Raw genomic sequence first — 18,204 nt, forward strand, 5'->3', positions numbered from 1 at the left:
AGAATGCGGACTTCTGCACCTTCCGCTGGACAGCTCATCTCCTAACTAACAGGAAGCACACAGCAACTACTGGCCACGCAGCATTCCTCAGAGAGTCCAAAAGGCAGAATCTCTTTAAAATGATCTGATTAATTGATTGGAAGAGCTCTGCCTGACTTCCTCCTTGTCAGATCCCCTCCTGGAGAGCTGCTGCCAGTTCTCATTGACAAAACTATGCGAGATGGACCAACGGTCTGGCCAGATATAGGGCAGCTTCCCGTGTGACTTTTTAAATTGCTCGCTCTTTGCAAGTGCTAAAAGCAAATGCTCCCCATGCAGCAGCGTTTCATCCATCATTTTATTATAAAAACATTTTCTATCACTTTCCAGCTCTACCAAGGGCCCCCAAAGCAGTTTACATAAAATAACAAAATATCACCAAGTAACAAAAATGAAAACTAAAGTCTTCCTCAGAAGCGCATGTCTGTGTGCGTCTGTCAGAACTGGGCATGTTTAGCCTTGAGAAGAGAAGACTGAGGGGAGATATGATAGCTCTCTTCAAGTTCCTGAAAGGCTGTCACAAAGAGGAGGGCCGGGATCTCTTCTCAATCATCCCAGAGTGCAGGACACGGAATAATAATACTGTAGGCCCCTTCCAACTCTACAATTCTCTCTCTGTGTGTGTGTGTGTGTGTGTGTGTGTGTAGAAAGGGGGGGCAGAGAAGGTCTGAGTGGCAGGGAATCGGCCTATTTTGCAGTGGCACACTGGGACAGGTGGCCTGCCTGCATCTTTCAGTTTGACAGTTTCATGCCCAAGCATGCTTGTCATTCATTCATTCATTCATTCATTCATTCATTCATTCATTTATACCACCCCACAGCCGAAGCTCTGTGGGCAGTTTACAACAATTAAAAACAATAAAAACAAATATACAAATTTTAAAACACACAAAAAATTCAAAGAAAATGCAAAAAAAATTAAAAAATTTAAGAACACATGCTAAAATGCCTGGGAGAAGAGGAAAGTCTTGAAAAGATAACAGTGTTGGTGCCAGGCACACCTCATCAGAGAAATCATTCCGTAATTTAGGGGCCACCACTGAGAAGGCCCTCTTCCTTGTTGCCAGACTCCCAGCTTTCCTCGGAATAGGCACCCGGAGGAGGGCCTTAGATGTTGACCGTAGTGTACGGGTGGGTTCATGTCGGGAGAGGCGGTCCATCAGGTATTGTGGTGCTAAGCTGTGTAAGGCTTTATAGGTTAAAACCAGCACCTTGAATCGAGCTCGGAAACATACAGGCAGCCAATGCAAGCGGGCCAGAATTGGTTTTATGTGTTCGAACCGTCTGGTCCCTGTTACCAATCTGGCCACTGCATTTTGCACAAGCTGCAGTTTCCAAACCGTCTTCAAAGGCAGCCCCACATACAGCACATTGCAGTAATCTAGATTGGAGGTTACCAGAGCATGGACAACTGAAGCCAGGTTATCCCTGTCCAGATAGGGGCATAGCTGGGCCACCAACCGAAGTTGGTAGAAGGCACTCCGTGCCACCGAGGCTACCTGAGCCTCAAGTGACAGAGATGGTTTTAGGAGAACCCCCAAGCTACGAACCTGCTCCTTCAGGGGGAGTGCAACCCCAACCAGGACAGGTTGGACATCCACCATCCGGTCAGAAGAACCACCCACTAGCAGCATCTCAGTCTTGTCTGGATTGAGCCTCAGTTTATTAGCCCTCATCCAGTCCATTGTCGCAGCCAGGCACCGGTTCAGCACATTGACAGCCTCACCTGAAGAGGCTGAAAAGGAGAAATAGAGCTGCGTGTCATCAGCATACTGATGGCAACACACTCCAAAGCTCCGGATGACCGCACCCAATGGTTTCATGTAGATGTTGAACAGCATGGGGGACAGAACTGACCCCTGCGGAACCCCTTACTGGAGAGTCCAGGGTGCCGAGCAATGTTCCCCAAGCACCACCTTCTGGAGGCGACCTGCCAAGTAGGAGCGGAACCACTGCAATGCAGTGCCTCCAACTCCCAACTCCGCGAGCCTCTCCAGAAGGATACCATGGTCAATGGTATCAAAAGCCACTGAGAGATCAAGGAGAATCAGCAGAGTCACACTCCCCCTGTCTCTCTGCCGACAAAGGTCATCATACAGGGCGACCAAGACTGTTTCTGTGCCAAAACCAGGCCTGAAACCTGACTGAAATGGATCCAGATAATCGGTCTCATCCAAGAGTGTCTGGAGCTGGCCTGCCACCACTCGTTCCAGGACCTTGCCCAGGAATGGAACATTTGCTACCGGCCTATAGTTATTAAGATTTTCTCGGTCCAGGGAGGTGTTGGGCCTCAGCTCCTCCGTGGGGGCCAGGAAGGGGGAAGGCAGATGGGCAGACGGAGAGGGTGAACGCTGTTTTGGAACAGTACTTACGGTGTTACATTGGGTACCAGCAAGACAATTGGGTGTCCTACCTGCCCTTGGTAGAATTTGCTTACAACAATGCTGTGCACTCGCACACGCAACAGACCCCTTTCTTGGCTACCATCCCTGTGCTTTCCCTGTTCCTCAGAACAACCTCTCCGTCCCAGCGGCCGAGGACTTTGTGCAAGAACTTCACGCTATGCAGCAGCTGCTCCAGGAACAGCTGGAATGAGCTAAGGCAGATTACAAGTGAGAGGCAGATCAGCACAGACAAGAGGGGCCCTCATACAAGTGGGAGACAAGGTGTGGGTGTCCACAGGCTATTTACCTATGCCGGGCCAGCGTCGCAAGCTACAGGACAGACGAGTAGGGCCTTTTGAGGTGGAAGTGCAGATTAACCCAGTGGCGTACAGACTCCCCCTGCCCCCCACTTTCAAGATGCACTGTTCCACTGGTCGCTGCTGATGAAGGACTCTCCTCCCGACCCACATCGGCCACAGGTTGAGCCCGTGCCTCTGCTGCTAGTGGATGGAGAGGAGGAATACGAAGTAGAACAGGTTTTGGATTCCAGAAAGCGCCATGGCCGCCTCCAGTATCTGATCCATTGGAAGGGCTATGATCCATCGGAGCGTTCGTGGGGAACAGCAGAAAACGTGCACGCCTAGGATTTGGTGAGAGACTTCCATGAAGTGTATCCAGAGAAGCCCCGACCTCGGGGGTGGGAAGGGTTAATGCATGGAGGGGGGGGATGATGTTGGGCCTCAGCTCCTCCGCGGGGGCCAGGAAGGGGGAAGGCATGACTTTCAGGGTCCCCAGCTGTCAGCAGGAGCGGTAGATCCAGGAGTTGTTGAGTCTCCGCAGGATAGGGGATGTGGGAGTGAGTTGGAGCCAGGGTCAGTTCCCACAGATGGCGCGCTCTCTGAAGAAGGGTGTGCCCCACCCCCAGACCAAGACGAGGAGCCGTTGGAAGTTGCTCCGGAGGGCGTGCTCCCTCCCCCTCTGCCTAGCGCCAGGAGAGCAACCTCCCCCTGACATTGAGCCTGTTGCCGAGGCCCTTTCGGACGAGCCATTGGACGCCCGCCTCCCATCACCCCGCACTCGTTGTCACGAGAAACGGACCTGTCAGAGGCAGGACTTGAGAAGGAGTCAGAGATTAAGATCGAGGACTTTCCCTACTTAAACCTGCGGCTCCAGGGGCGGAGCTGCTGAGTCAACTTTCTTTATACGTTGCAGAGCATGTCTAGAGTGCAGTTAGGGAATTCTAGTGAGTTAGTTTAGTGCTGTCTATGAAACGTACTGCTTTTGATGTATCCATTACTCTAATAAAACAAGAATTAATTACACCTGCGTCTCAGCCTTGTGGATCCCACTCTGAACGTGACAGGAGGGTCTCTTCAGGAGTGGTCTCGCTACCGCCTCTTCAGGCAGCCAAAAACCACCCCCTCTCGCAGAGAGGCATTAATCACTTCCCTGGCCCAGCTGGCTGTTCCATCCCTGCTAGCTTTTATTAGCCAAGAAGGGCAAGGATCCAGCACAGAAGTGTTTGCACGAACCTGTCCAAGCACCTTGTCAACGTCCTCAAGCTGCACCAACTGAAACTCATCCATTGTCTAGAGCACTTTGACCAGTTCTGGTCCTCAACAGTCCTAAGCTGCGCTTTTTTAATTGAAAGCCACAAGAACGTGGGTGTGTTATACATGTGCCTATGCTGGCACATGAGATAAAATCTCGTTCCAAGCCCAAATCTACAGGGGAAAGCCACAGAAGGTGCACTTGAGATTAACAAGAGACTTAGATTTAGCAAGGTGGGAGTTACAGCCTACCCCCAAGAGGTTACTGAATTATATCCACTGGAAAATGCCCTTTTCAAACTTGTGACAGTTTGCCAAAGTAAGCCACTTTTTGGTTTTTCACGGAAGCTACTGTAGATTATCAGCTCCATGTTTCCCATGGCATAGCCAACTTATGCCTTTGCGCTGCACAAATGCACCTGCAGACACCAGTTTTGAAAAGGAATTTTAAGACGGCAAAATTATTCCCAGGACTTCACATTTCAGATCTTTCGTTCTGGCAGGCACCCTTGAATTCTTAATGTGATTCCTCCTTGCAAGGCAATAAGCCAAGTTCATGGCAGCTTGCAAGTCCTTCCCACCAAATACTCTGATCAATGGAAAATTCCAAGACCTGAAGGGCATCACCCAACTGAAAGCAGAGAGGAGGGACAGCTATTTTAAGTTTACTGTAGTTGACCAAGTACATTATCTGATTCAAGAATGCAATAAACGTACTTACCAAATATTTCTCCTCCGCTTGCATATTCTGTCACCAGATAAATCATCCGCTCTGTCTCCATAACCTGTGCAAGGACAGAAAAGTGACAGATAAGGAGACTGTCCAGGGCAAAAGGAAGTTGCGCTAATTGGACTTCTCTTTTGTGACTTGCATTTCTAATGCCCAAAGCCACTTTCAACAAATCAGAAGCGCCCAGTGGCTGCACTCAAGTACACAAGATCAGCTGAGGACAGCTTCTGAGACCCAAACATGTAACAAGCAAGAGACACTGATCTTCAGTCTGAAATGTTGGAAGGTGAGTTTTCAAAGGTATTTTTTTCCAAGCTAAGAAGGCCTACATTTCCCATCCTGCGGCCCCAACATGACAGTTAAAGTGCTTGCACAAGCCATGCGAAGAATGCCTTTTGGTCACTAAAGCATTTTAACCACAACAACTTGTGAATATGGAACATAAATCGTATAAGAATGGACCAGTCATTTTAATTCAAATTAAATGGGGACATTTAATCTGAATGACCAGCTGGCAGAAAGGCTTCCAGATAGGATGCTCTAAAGAAGGTGTGGGGAATCTTTGGCCCTCCAGATGTTGCTGAACTACAACTTTCATCATCCCTGACCATTGACCTTGCTTGGTGGGACTGATAGGAGTTGTAATTCAGTAACATCTAGAGGGCCAAAGGTTCCCCTCACCTGCTCTAAAGCATTTTTAAAAGGTGAAGTTAAGCTCCACCACTGACTTCACATAACTCAAATCACTCAAGTAACTACAAACTTGCCAACAAGAGAGTAGTGTCTCTTTGCAAAGGCAAGGAACATACTTCAAGCAAGTCAAGCAACTCAAAAGCAGACAAGCTTGGCTGTTTGCTCTGGAGGCCCCTCTAATTCTGTTTAAACCAGACCCGATATTTGGCAGTTCCCAGGCAACAATGCACCCAACAGCTTCTTGCTGAAGCAAACAACATTGGCTCTTTGGGCAAACGATGTAGCCGGGTTGACAGAGCCACCATCTACCATCAGATTGCTAGAGATGTAGCAGGGAAATTTCTGGAGAAGAGATGAGATGTGGGGAGAACTGGGCTGGAAAGTAACCGGGGAAGACCTGAAGCCAAAACACCAAGACAAGAGAACAGAACGGTTCTCTGTCTTGATTTTTCTTGCAGTTCCCCAAATATGATATCTGTACGGGAACCCTAAAAAAGTAGCTGGGGTAGAGATGCAGAGTTGGAGCTAAAGAGATTCCTCCTACAAGTGGCAATGGCAGCACAGAGCACTACAGTACCAGACAGCAGGTAGGCTTCCCCAAGCAAAATGTTAATGCTCTCATTATTCAATAGGAAACAGGGAACAGGGCTTGGGGGCTGTGTGAAGAGAAGGGACTATTTCTCTGATGTGCCCTTTAAATGTCACACTATGAGGAAAGGAAAGGTTATAGCATTTCGGCTTTTTAGTTTAGAGAAAAGGTGCGTAAGAGGTGACATGACAGACATGTATAGAAGTATGCATGGTGTGGAGAAAGTGGGGAGAGAAACGCTTTTCTCCCTCTCTCATAACACTAGAACTCATGGACATCCAGTGGAGCTGCATGTTGGAAGGTTCGGGACAGACAAAAGGAAGTCCTCCTTCACACAGAGCACAGTTAAACTCTGAGTTGGCTCCCACAAGAGGCAGTGCCGGCCACCAACTTGGATGGCTTTACAAGGAGATTAGATACATTTCTGGAAGAAACGCTATCATGGCAACTAGTCATCATGGCTGTGCTCTGCCTCCAGTAACAGTATGGTTCTGAATACTAGTTGCTGGAAACCGCAAGAGAGGAGAGTGCTCTTGTGCTCAGGTCTTTGCAGGCTTTCATGGGCATCTGGTTAGCCACTGTGAGAACAGGATGCTGGCTGAGATGCATTAGCCTGATCCAGCAGCCTCATCTTATGTCCTTAGGATTAGCCAGCCTGGAGATCCCTCTCCTCACCACCCTCTCTCTGATTAGCAGGGCAAAGAAAGTCTTCAGCCTAGCATCTGTTACCTTTCAGCCTTTTATTTGCAGACCAGCAGACGTTGGAGGGTGGTGTAGAAATTCATAAACTAAGAAAGCCATTTCCAGCAGAGAACAACATTTGGGCACTGAATTGTGACTAAGAACAGTCCTTTTGCTTTTGAGTGGGTTGGAGGAACTGCTGAAGGACAGGAAAGTGCCTCTGGATCCAGCCCAGCAGGTGCTCCAGCTCACCCCACTTCCACAGGCTTAAGGGTCGTTGCTTATGCACGCAGTGCTTGTTCACAGCTTCTCAGAACAGTGGGGGTGGGGGGAGAGAGCCCTGAGCCCTGCTCTTACCATTCCAGAAACCAGCCGCCCCATGCCAGGCAGCCCATGAGGTCTTTGATTTCAGACTGTTTTCCATTAACCACCATATGGGAGGTTCGCATGCAAAAGTGCTGCTCCTTGAAAAGCACCCGATGAATATGGATAGCCTGTTGACAGGCCTTGGCGGAGGAGGGACAGGGCTGTGTGGATTCTGGAACGGTTTGCCGTTGGCATTATAATGTGCACTCGCAGTTGGCAAAAACCTTCTCCTCTCAAGAGGCTAGGAGGTCTTCAGCAGCACACATTGCAATACTGTTAATACCTGTAGAGCAGCTGTTTGAAGGCTTCCCTGGTCCCAAAAATAATTATGATTGTCTAAACCTCTAGGACGATAAAAAGTGAGAAGCCTGGTGGAGGACACCACCACCACCACATAGCATTCATACCTGATACAATCTGATGATATGAGGGTGGCAAAGCATCTTCATAATCTGAACTTCTCTGAAGATCTTCTTGAGGTTCTCTTCGTCCAGTTGAGTCTTATCAATTATCTTTATAGCAACCTGAAAGGGGCCAGCAAGACAAGGCTATCAGGAAAAAATAACCTCAGTATGGCCAGGAGAAGACCTTCAAGCAAAAGTGTCCATTTCCAAACTATTCACAAGGAAGGTGCCATCCCAGGCAAGTCATGGCCATTACTGGGCATTGATTGACACAAAGTTGCCTTGTACCAAGTCAGGCAGTCAGTCGATTCCAGCCCATCACCCTCCATTCCCAACTGGCAGCATTTCCAGCTGTACAGGGTCACAGGCAAAGGTCTTTCCCAGCCTTGACACCCAAGAGGCAGATGTCAAGAACTAAACCTGTGACCTTCCGCATGCTCTAGTCTGTACTATGGCTCTCCCACAGGTGTCCTATTTATTGGAGCAAGGAACACGTCTCCTAGGATGACCATGGCATCCCACGTCAAGCAACCCTGCTTACGTGCTGAACAGGTGAAGAGGAACAGGCTTTACAGACTAAAACACATGCAGACAAATGCAAGCAATCGCAATACAGCTTTTCTCCACCCAGAGGAGAAGATCATTTTCAACCATAAAAGTCAAAAATGTTCCAGTTACTAGAGATGTGTCCTAGAAACCACTAGTTCCATTTTGTGGAGCCACTCTCCAGCTGTAGGAACATAGGCCACTTGGCACCCATGCTGCAGCGTCTTGGAATTATCCAGCTATCCTTGCCTAGCCAAACCATGTACTAGTCTCCTAGTCGCAAGTCTTTTGTTTTAATCCTGACAAGCAAGCCTAAAGCATCAGAAGCTCTTGAAAGCGGGTTTTTTTTAATGCAAACCCTGTTTTAACTGTGTGCCAGTTAAAGATTAAAGCATGACCGATCATCACTGTATGGAACAGCTAGAGAATCCAGTTAAGATTGCTGGCAGCCCTAAATGAGTATTGATTACTTGGATCCATTCGAGTCTGGCTTGAGGCCTGGCCGTGGAACTGAAACTGCCTTGGTTGCTCTGGTTGATGACATCTGTTGGGAGAGGGATGGGGGGAAATGCGACCCTGCACATTCTCCTCGATCTCTCAGGGCAGAGAGGCACTCCCTGTTCAGTCAGTTCCAGTGCATCTCCACCTCTCTTTTCTGAAAACAGGGACACACAAGGCTAGTCAAACCCCACCCCTTTTAACTGTAAAATCTGGTGAGATCAGCTCAAGTGCTTTTAAAAATTCCACTTCAGACAGATTTCACAGCTGATCAGCAGATCAACCCATTGCCCCTGCAGGTATGGCCAATGGAAACGTTTTGTTGTAGGTGACTAGTGTGCTCACAGCCTCAGCAGTGTTTGATACTGTTGACCACAGTATCCTTTTCGAGTGTCTCAAGGAGATAGGGTCTGGGGGCACTGTGCTCCAGTGATTCCACTCATGCCTCCAGAGCTGCTTCCAAAAAGGAATCATGAGGGCTACTGTTCAGCACCGTGGGAGCTGTCCTGTGGTGTACCACAGGGTTCCATCTTGTTCCCCATGCTTTTTAACATCTATAAGAAGCCACTGAGAGCTGTCAGCAAGAGATTTGGAGTGAGGTGTCGTTATTACGCAATGACACCAACTCACATCTCTCTGTTCCATCTGAATCAGGAGAGGCAGCTGAGGTGCTGGACCGGTGCAGTGATGGGCTGGAGGTGGGCCAATAAATTGAGGCCGAATCCTGAAAAGCCAGAGGTGTTTTGTGTCCAGAGTTCTCATGCCCAGGTGGTGGAGAGACACCCTGTTCTGGACAGGGCTGCACTCCCCTGGAAGGAGTAGGTCCATAGCTTGGAGGCAGTCCTGGATCCAGCATTGTCACTGGAGGCTCAAGAGGCCTCCGTGGTCAGGAGTGCTTTTGTCCAGTTCCGGCTGGTTCGCTTCAGCCCTTTTTGGACAGAGATGACTTGGTCACAGTACTCCATGCTCTGGTAACTTCCAGAATGGATTATTGCAATGTGCTCCACTTGGGGCTGCCCTTGAAGATGAGTCAGAAACTTCAACTAGTCCAAAATGCAGCAGCCTGACTTCCGGCTGGGGTTGCTTTTAGATCTCGTATAACTCCTGTTGTAAAATAGCTGCACTGGCTGCCAGCTCATTTTGGGGCCCAATTCAAGGTGCTCACACTAGTGATTAAAGCCCAAAACAACTTAGGTCCCAAATATCTGAAAGACCGCCTCCTTCCCTACAGCCCCTCTTGGGTGTTGAGATCAGCAGAGGGGGCCCTTTTGGTAGTCCCGCCACCCTCAGAATCTCTCGGGGTGGCAGCCTGGGTGAGGGCATTCTCGGTGGCACCCCCTAAGTTGTGGAACTCCCTCCCCACCAAAGTGTATCTGGCAACCTCACTGTGCAGCTTTAGGCAAATGCTGAAGACGCAGCTCTTTACCCTGGCCTTTGACATAATGAAGGTAAGCATCCATTTATTTTATTGCTGCAACATGTATAATCAAAGGGAATCCTGCCTAACCCTTGATAAATGTAGATATGGATCCATCTATTCATGCTACATGCACTTACATTTATCCTAAGTGTGGAATTTCTTAAGTACAGCCCCCAGTTTTGCCAGCACATGTGGCACTCCTCCATGTGGAGCTGCATGGCAGGTAAGCCAAGAGGCTGCTGCTTGCTCTCAGGTGGAAAGTACCAGGCAGTGACAACATCTGCCTGCTCATTCATTGCTGCTTTCTCTAGTGCTTTTCCTGGGAGAGCAAGTGTCCCATTCCACCCTGACAAGTGTCCTCACTGAGGCATGCTTTCCAGTGTTTGAAGCCACCTGTTTACCCGCCTGTTTACCCGTCCCCATGGAAATGTTCAATTCCACATGAAACCCAAGTCAGTGCTGCCTTCCTGGCACAAATGTCAGAGCAAAGCCTTTTCATGGGCAGGGAAGCAGACTGAGCACATCAGCCCTCTGTGCTGCTGCTCAGCCATCAAGACGTTTTTCCACTCAAATCTTCCCTCCACCTCACCACCCATCACTGGAACGCAGACTCATACGTCACGGTGGCATCCCTCTCCTCGCTTCCCCATCCCTCCCTTCACTGCCCTCTTCAGGTGAGCAAGGTCCCTTACATCCCAACCAGCTGGTCTGCTCCTGACCTAAGCACATGTTAGTCATTGGTGTGCTCCAACATGCGGCATGGAAAAGCACTGGGAGAAAGGCAAGAAGAATCACAGACAGGCTGAAAAGTCCTCGTCTCTCTCTATATACAATTGACACTGGTAATGCTTCAAGGAGACCACGTCAGAGGTCAGCTATCAGACCGGCCAATATTGGGGGCTTCTGGAAAGGGTCTTATTGCTCAGCATCGGCCACCCCGCTCTGAGAGCAAATGAAGCTGGCTTCAGGTGACAAATGCAGGATTCAGACACTCTACAACCCAACTGACTGTTCCCATTATCAATTCAGTGGAGCCCATCAGCTGAATGCTGCTGGCTCAACAGGAAGATCCTTCGGAGATGGGAGGATGAATTAACATCTGCCTCAAAGTAACCCAGAGCTCATCTGCACATTAAGCAAGTGAGTCTCTCTGGGTTGTTGGGTATACTGACTATTTTATCCTTCCCATTGGCAACCCTCCCTCTGAGGCTCCTCAGTAGGCATTACCCATTTCTTTTCATTGGAAGGTATAGGAGCTAGCAACTTAGGCCTCAAAGTTGTCATCTTCTCAATTCAAGACTTTGGCTGCTGATGAAAGCAGCAGTGAAGACAGTCTCCCGCAACTGCAGCTCAGGAAGCACAGGGTGGCCAGCCCCACATACTCCAAAAATGCCTCAAGTTCATGCACAGGTTGCCCCAGATTCTGCTCAACCCACTGGAGCACAAATCAGGCCGCAATTAAGACCTCAACTAATAGATAAACTGAATTCTTTCAGTAGTGAAACTCCAGAACAAAAGCCCGGGGAAATTAGCAATCCCATTATGGGATGCTAACAAAGCATAGAGTCTGCAGGAACTGAGCCAGCTCCCAGCACATACACTACCACCAATTAGAAGCACTTCAAAACACAAGCAGCCTTTTGCCCTGCATCTGCCCAAGTTCTGCCTGGGGATCCAAGAAACAAATTCCTTGAGGAGTAAGACTGGAAGAGCGACCCAACACTCTGCTGGGGAAGAACTGTGGGCATGATTCTGAAACAGAGTCCAAAGCCCCCAGCTGGATGAGCTGCAAGAAATGCAAACTCACAGGTTATGCTGCCTTGCAGCTGAACTTAGCTATGCTGCTTTCAGCATCGCTCAGCAACGAGTTTATGGGAGCCTGGATGGCCCTGATGGCCTTTCCAGGGAACAGCAACGCTAACTGGTGCTGCTTTTCCCTTTGCAGGGATGAGAGGCAGAAGGGGCCTAAGCCCAACCCTGCAGGGTCTACAGCAGGGGCTAACCCCCCACCAACTGCCCAGCATACCACCTTTCAAGTTCCTCTCCTCACCTTGCAGTTCGCCAAATAGGGAAGAAAGAACTCTACCGCTCACCTTCCAAAGATGGTGCATGAGTAACAGCCAGAGAGCTGTGAGGAGGAGCTCTGGTGGAACTTCTCGCACACTTGCCCAGGCGCCCCATCCGTTTCGTCTCCTGTGCCTGATACCACTCCGGTTTTGAATTATTGCGACTCAAACTTGTGCTAGAAAGAGATTCAGGGTGCTTAAGAGCATTGTTCTCTTCCAAGATTTAATCTGAGCCAGAAGCAATCACTCCAATGTACCCAAGAATGTGGAGAGCATGACTACTGGCTCTGGCTGATCTTTCGAAGATCCTCTATCGTTATGGAGCAAAAAGCCAGAGAAGCTAGAATGCCTCAGCTTTTGACCAACAGTTTCCCAAAGTAGGACAGGATGGTGGGTCACTGTTAGGCATGCTGGCCTTCAAGAGCACCAGAGTATAGACACCCTGGAGGGGGAGCTACAGCCTTCCACTCTGCCATTTCATCCAGAGGGCTCGAAGAGGGACTCTGAAGCATCTGCTTTTTTTCCCTAAGATGTTTTTAAAGCTTTTTAAAAAAATGTTTTTAATGTTTTGTTTTAATGTATTTTAAGGTCTTTTTATGATGTTTTAAAGTGTTTTTAACATTTCTATTTGCCACCCTGGGCTCCTGCTGGGAGGAAGGGTGGGATATAAATCAAATAATAAATAAAATAAATAAATAAACAAGCCAGGGATCCCCTAGGTTGCTTCATCATAGAAAATTGCTCACTGGAGCCTAATCCCAGTACTGCCAGCTTATGCCACAGGGTGCAAATGCCGTCAGCTCAGGCCAGCAGCCAGCACTCTGCAGACCTCATGTTAGAGCCACTGGAAACTTTGCTAGGAAAGGCCCCCTAATGAGAAAACCTCAACCATCCCCATTCTAGCACAACTTGGACAAAGAGCTCTGGGTAGAATACACACTCCCTCCAAAGCTGACACCACACAGTTTTAATGAAAATAATCCTCTCTCCTTGGAAGCACATTCACTTCCAAACGAGACATACATGTGCCAAATTCCTGGAAACAGCTCCTCCATGGAGGGCTTGTAGCTTCCATGGAGCTAAACATGCACACTAAACCTTCCCCCACTGTGCTGGGAAAGGAATGTGACTGCCGGAGTGATACACAAGAGCTGTCCCATGTCACCAACAAAAGCGCAACTCAAGCACTCTTCAGGCATGCAGACAGTGTATGCAATAAACATGCACAGAGAGTTGTGGGGCTGAGCATGCAAGGTCTGCCTCCCACCACTATTCCACTCATCTTCCAACTCCTGCTTAAGGAGGTTCCCTGAGCATTTTAGAACCCTGAAAAATCAGGGTTCTCAAATGTGTGGGGCACCTACAAGGGTACAGCAGCCTCTTCACTTCAGAAGAGTACCCAATGCATGGAGGGCAACCAGAATGGCAACAGGAACAGAGCTCACCCCACAGCTCTCTCCCCCACGTTCATTACATATAGAATCCAAAAGTCAGAAGACAGCTGCAATCATGTGCCATTTGGGCTCACTAAAGGGAGAACGAACTCCAGCCTAACCAAACGTTGCAAGAGACACAGGCTCACTGATTTGTGGAAAGTGCTACTTGCTCTCAAATTGCTCAGGGTTCTGTAACTGAATATCACTGTCCCTCTAAGGAAGAAAATGGGGAGACTGTACTGTTGACAGCTCTGCAACCCACTTATAGTTGGAGCCTCTTGTCTGGTTCATTCTGAACATGAGGGTAAATGTAGTGGCTGTGAGGATCAGGCAGCACAACATTATCAGTGCTCATCCATTCCCCACTTCCCAAAGCCATCTTTGGCCCCCAGAGTCTTAGCCTTCTGGCCCTAGCACATATTATATTGAGCCACAAGATATGGCCACAAACATCTTCCTGCTATCCTTGTAGGCTTGTGTTTTGATGCTGTGGGGCAACACAGGCCATGGAACTGCTCTGCACTCCCGGATAGACACCAGGAAGAAACTATACCCAGAAACATCTTTGTTAGATTAACAGCCTTCACTGCTGAAGGAAAAACCTGGCTGGCTTGGCTTCTCGATTTCCTGCTATTTAGCAAGCTGAAGTGTCAGAAGTGCAGGCCAAGACCATAGATCAACTTCACCGTAGGCTGGATTAGAGAACAGAGGTGAGTTAAGTGGGGGGCGAGGGTGGGGGAGGGGAGAGAGTGCTCAGTGGGGCAGAAAGCACACCACAGGCAGCATCCATCTCCTTTCAAGGAAGTCAACGCCCACTTGGCACAAGGAGGAATCAACGCAAACATCCTGTTTATCAATTTTAAGTAGGAGTAATATCCAGACAGGATTCCCTAAGACTGGTATTTACCTGCTGGCCATAAAATAAACTAAATCCATGCCAATACCAAAGGCCGGGGGGGGGGAGCAGGATTTAGAGTCTTCCCCCTCCCCCTCAAGATGTTTCTGAATGAGAAAGCAAACGGCCTCTATAACGGTGCGCCCCCTAATAGGGAAACTGAAGCCATCATCCCAGGAGGCAGCGAGGGGCAGCAGATGAATCCATGATGCTCAGAGGCAGTTTCACATCTTGTGGAAAGTGACCTTTCCTGCTCAAGCAACAAGAAACCCAAGCAGGACTGGAAGAGACATTGCACACAATGGTTCAACTGCCTCAGACGAGCAGAGACAGCAACAGCTGCTGCTGCTGCTGCTGCCACAGACACCATCACAACCGTCCAAACAGAAACAGGCCAGCTCCACAAAGGGCCCCAGGTTGAAAGGGCAGCTCCCAAGGAGATGATCCTTGGGCGAATTACGCAGGGGCAAAGCACCTGCTTGCCCCATTTGTTCTTTGGTCTGTCTTTCCCACAGAAGCCCCCGCCTTCTCTCCCCAGAAAGTTGCCAGATCTCCCACCACAGACTATTCCCAGAGCAACTCTCCCAGACCCAGGTTTTTCTCCCCCTATCAGCAGGGCTTCTAACTGCCCAGGTACATGGAGAACAGAGAGGGCCAGCTGTGGCTCTTCCCAGAGAGAATGGCCAATTATGCATGCTCTGGTAACCCCCACATTAGACTCCTGCGGTGTGTTGCACGTGGGGCTGCCTTTGAAGACACCTGAAACTGCAGTTAGTTCCAAACACAGCTGAAAGGCTGTCAGCAGGGGAGAGACATTAAATTTAATTTAATAAATTTAATAAATAAATAAATAAAATAAATAAATAAATTAAGGAGTGCCTCTCACCAGTGCTTAAAGAGTTCCACTGGCTTCTGGTCTGTTTCCAAGCACAAGTCAAAGTGCTGCTGCTGGCCTTAAAGCCCTGAATGGCTTGGGACCTGAGGGAACATCTTCTCCCACAAAGACCTTTCTCAGAGGCCCCCCCCCCGGATACCTCCCTCACCTGAAATGAGGTGCATGGCTATGGGGAAGGGGCCTTTTTGGATGTTGCACCTTGCTTTTGGATGCCTCCTCTTCCCCCCTCTCCCAGCCTCACCTAATATCTTCTCTAATATCTCTTAGGCAACAGGCAAAGACCTTTTTGTTTCCCAGGTGTTGAACCTCTGTATCCCCCCCTTTTGCTGTGACTGCCTTTGTGTTGCCTTTCGTTATTTTATTTTGCATTTCTGATTTTATTCATTATTGTAAACGACCCTGGGAATTTGAATTGAAGGATGGTATAGCTGGTCCTCTTCAGTGAAAGCCTGTGGCAGGATGGCCTTCCAGAGTTCTGAGCAAGAGCAATCCATCCCATCATTTGTGCAAGCAGCTGATAGGTGGCACTAGCTGACATCCACGCTGCAGTAATCGCCCATTGTTGAGGAAGGCTGGACTGCCCTGGGAAGCCTGTCCTCTGGCCCCAGGGCACCCCTCCCCAAGCCCAAAGTGCCCTACAACAGTGTCCCCATCACCATGGCTTGCCTGCCTCAGTCGTTTCTGTCACAGAGGAAGAGCGGGCCTGAAAAGCCAGCAGGACTGTCATCTCTGAAGAACAGCCAACAGTCTCACTCCAGGCCAAGCACATCAGGACATCAACGTGGAAATTCCTATTATGAAACTACCATGCATTTGGGATGGAAGGTGGCAATACCAGCAGGGGGTGGGGGGGGGAGAGGGAATGAATTAATGAAGCTGAGGCAAGTTTTAGGGCAAATAATTTCAGCAGCCTTACTGGGAAGGGAGAGCCTTGTGGCTTATTTTATTTCTCACCCCCACCACCGCTGCCCTGGCCTCTCGCTGCTGCTTTTTGCCTCTCTGCCATAGTATCAAGCTACTACTGGAAGTTTCACTTTTCATGCTCAGCCGCCTCAAATTAAATCCAGAGAAAGCAAGCCAAATGCAGCCATTCAAAGAGCCCTGTGTCATTTACTCACATCTGGATCCCATTTTTATTGGCACATGCACATAAATCTCAGCTGGAGACAAGGCTCTGAACTTAGATGCTTTTGTTGGTGACCTTATATAACAAATTCTGGGCCAGCACTGGCCAACTCTTGCCACCTCCGGCCTCAGGATCCCACAGGTGTACATGGTTTCCAAGAATGCTGTCACTGCACTTTGCCTTAGGCCGAGCGCCAAAGCCCCTGAGCACATTCAAATTGAGCAAGGTGGCATCACAACCATGCCCTTGATCTCTTGACCACCAGGCCTCCTCCCTGCCATGGCTCAGGACCTTGGCGTCTGCTTCAGTGGGCTATTCGCAACCTGAAGTGGCAGCTGTGCACATTGCCTCTACAAGCACTGGAGTCCCCTTCAGTCCTTCAGAGGAATGAGTCTGCATCAGTCAAGGCTGAATTTCAGTAGTGGCAAACAGAGACTTCCCAAGAAGAGAGCCCTTCTGAAAGGTCCTAACTAAAGTGCAGTGATCTCCCCTGAGGGGGTGGGTCCATTCAGTGACAAACAGTGTGGAAGCTGCAGTCTCATAGTCTTTCTGGATAAAAAGGTACCAACTGCAAAGCTGTTATTTCCTGTGCCTGCCCACACTGTCAGATTTCCTGCAAGCCTGCAATTTCCAGGCATGGGGAAAACGCAGTCCAGAGCATCAAGGCAGTCTCAGTAGAAGCCCTTGGCTTACATTTGACCCTTGCACATCCTCATCTTTATCCCATGGAGTTTACTACCAAATAACTCTTTTAAATGACAATACATTTCAAAACAAGGACAACGGTTGGACATATGTGGACTTGTCATCTTGTACCAGCCACCCCCAAGCTGCCGGTTTCGTTGCCTGCCTTTAGCAAAGAGCAAAAGCTGCCTAGTAAAACTGCCAGAACTGGAGTGGAGAAAAGCCTCTATCTTTTATCAGCTCCGTTTCCTGCACATACACAGCAATCAGTGGTAGAGATGGGCAATAGTGACAATGCAATCAATTGCCAGAGAAGAGCCCCAGAGCTGTCCTTAGGGGTCACCTCTCAGTCCACTACAGCTAAAGTATAAAGAGGTTCATCAGGCATTATAGTTGTTTCATCTTCTCGCCTTTCTCTGGTCAAAAGGACAGCAGGTGGACCCTCCAGGCAACACAAGCCTTCTCCCCTTCCCTCAAACTTCTGCTTATTCTAGTTGTGAAGTAACTGAATTCAGGGGAAAGCCTTTCACCTCTTGCTAAGCAGCAGACAGCCACATGACACACTTGCTAAATGAGGGATATTCTGCCAGTTATCATTTATTTAATGTATTAGTTGCTTGCCACGTAAAGAATCTAAGTGACTTATAAAACTTTTAAAAGCATAACAAAATCAGAAAAAAGATCAATACAGTACAACAAAAACCATCCAAAAACCCATAGAACAGTCTCTGTAAAACAGCTGCAAAATTTATCATCCAACAAAATAATAATAATGCATCAAATTCCTAGAAGAGGTAAGTTTTTACCTTGTGCCAAAAAGGTGCTCATGATGGCACTAGGCACACCACACTGGAGAGCACATTCCAGACAGGGATCCACCACTGAAAAGGTTTTGATGCTAGCATTCCCATCAAGCACAAATGAGCATTAAGCACTCACAACTCCAGCCACAAGGAGCCTTTACAGAGGCTACGAACCAATTTGGCTCTCCCCACCCAGCCCTTTGCTGCTGGCATAGCACAGTGAGGAGGAGAGCCTGGCTGGAAGTCCAGAGTGGGTGAGTTCAAATCCCCGCTTGTGTCTCCTGGGCATCAAGGACCAGCTAAAGATCACCCCCATAGTGAGTGGCTCGGGGGTTACGTGCCCTGCCACCTGTGCAGCCGTGGGCAAGCGGCAGAGTCCCAAGGAGCCCAGTTGCCCCC

At 48.9% G+C, this 18,204-nt stretch overlaps 1 protein-coding gene across 3 annotated transcripts in view; it reads right to left on the minus strand.

Moving 5' to 3' along the window:
• SIK3 (SIK family kinase 3) overlaps positions 1–18,204 on the minus strand; it is a 103,965-nt gene that overhangs the window by 35,758 nt on the left and 50,003 nt on the right. For all 3 annotated transcript variants that reach the window (XM_061593424.1, XM_061593423.1, XM_061593422.1), the window contains exons 2-3: positions 7,440–7,556; positions 4,695–4,758 (exon numbers count right to left, since the gene is read on the minus strand). In XM_061593424.1, coding sequence (XP_061449408.1) covers positions 4,695–4,758; positions 7,440–7,556 — 181 coding nt within the window. The remainder of the gene's footprint in view (positions 1–4,694; positions 4,759–7,439; positions 7,557–18,204) is intronic.

The sequence above is a fragment of the Rhineura floridana genome, chromosome 12 (genome assembly GCF_030035675.1).
Source record: "Rhineura floridana isolate rRhiFlo1 chromosome 12, rRhiFlo1.hap2, whole genome shotgun sequence".
Classification (NCBI taxonomy): Eukaryota; Metazoa; Chordata; class Lepidosauria; order Squamata; family Rhineuridae; genus Rhineura; species Rhineura floridana.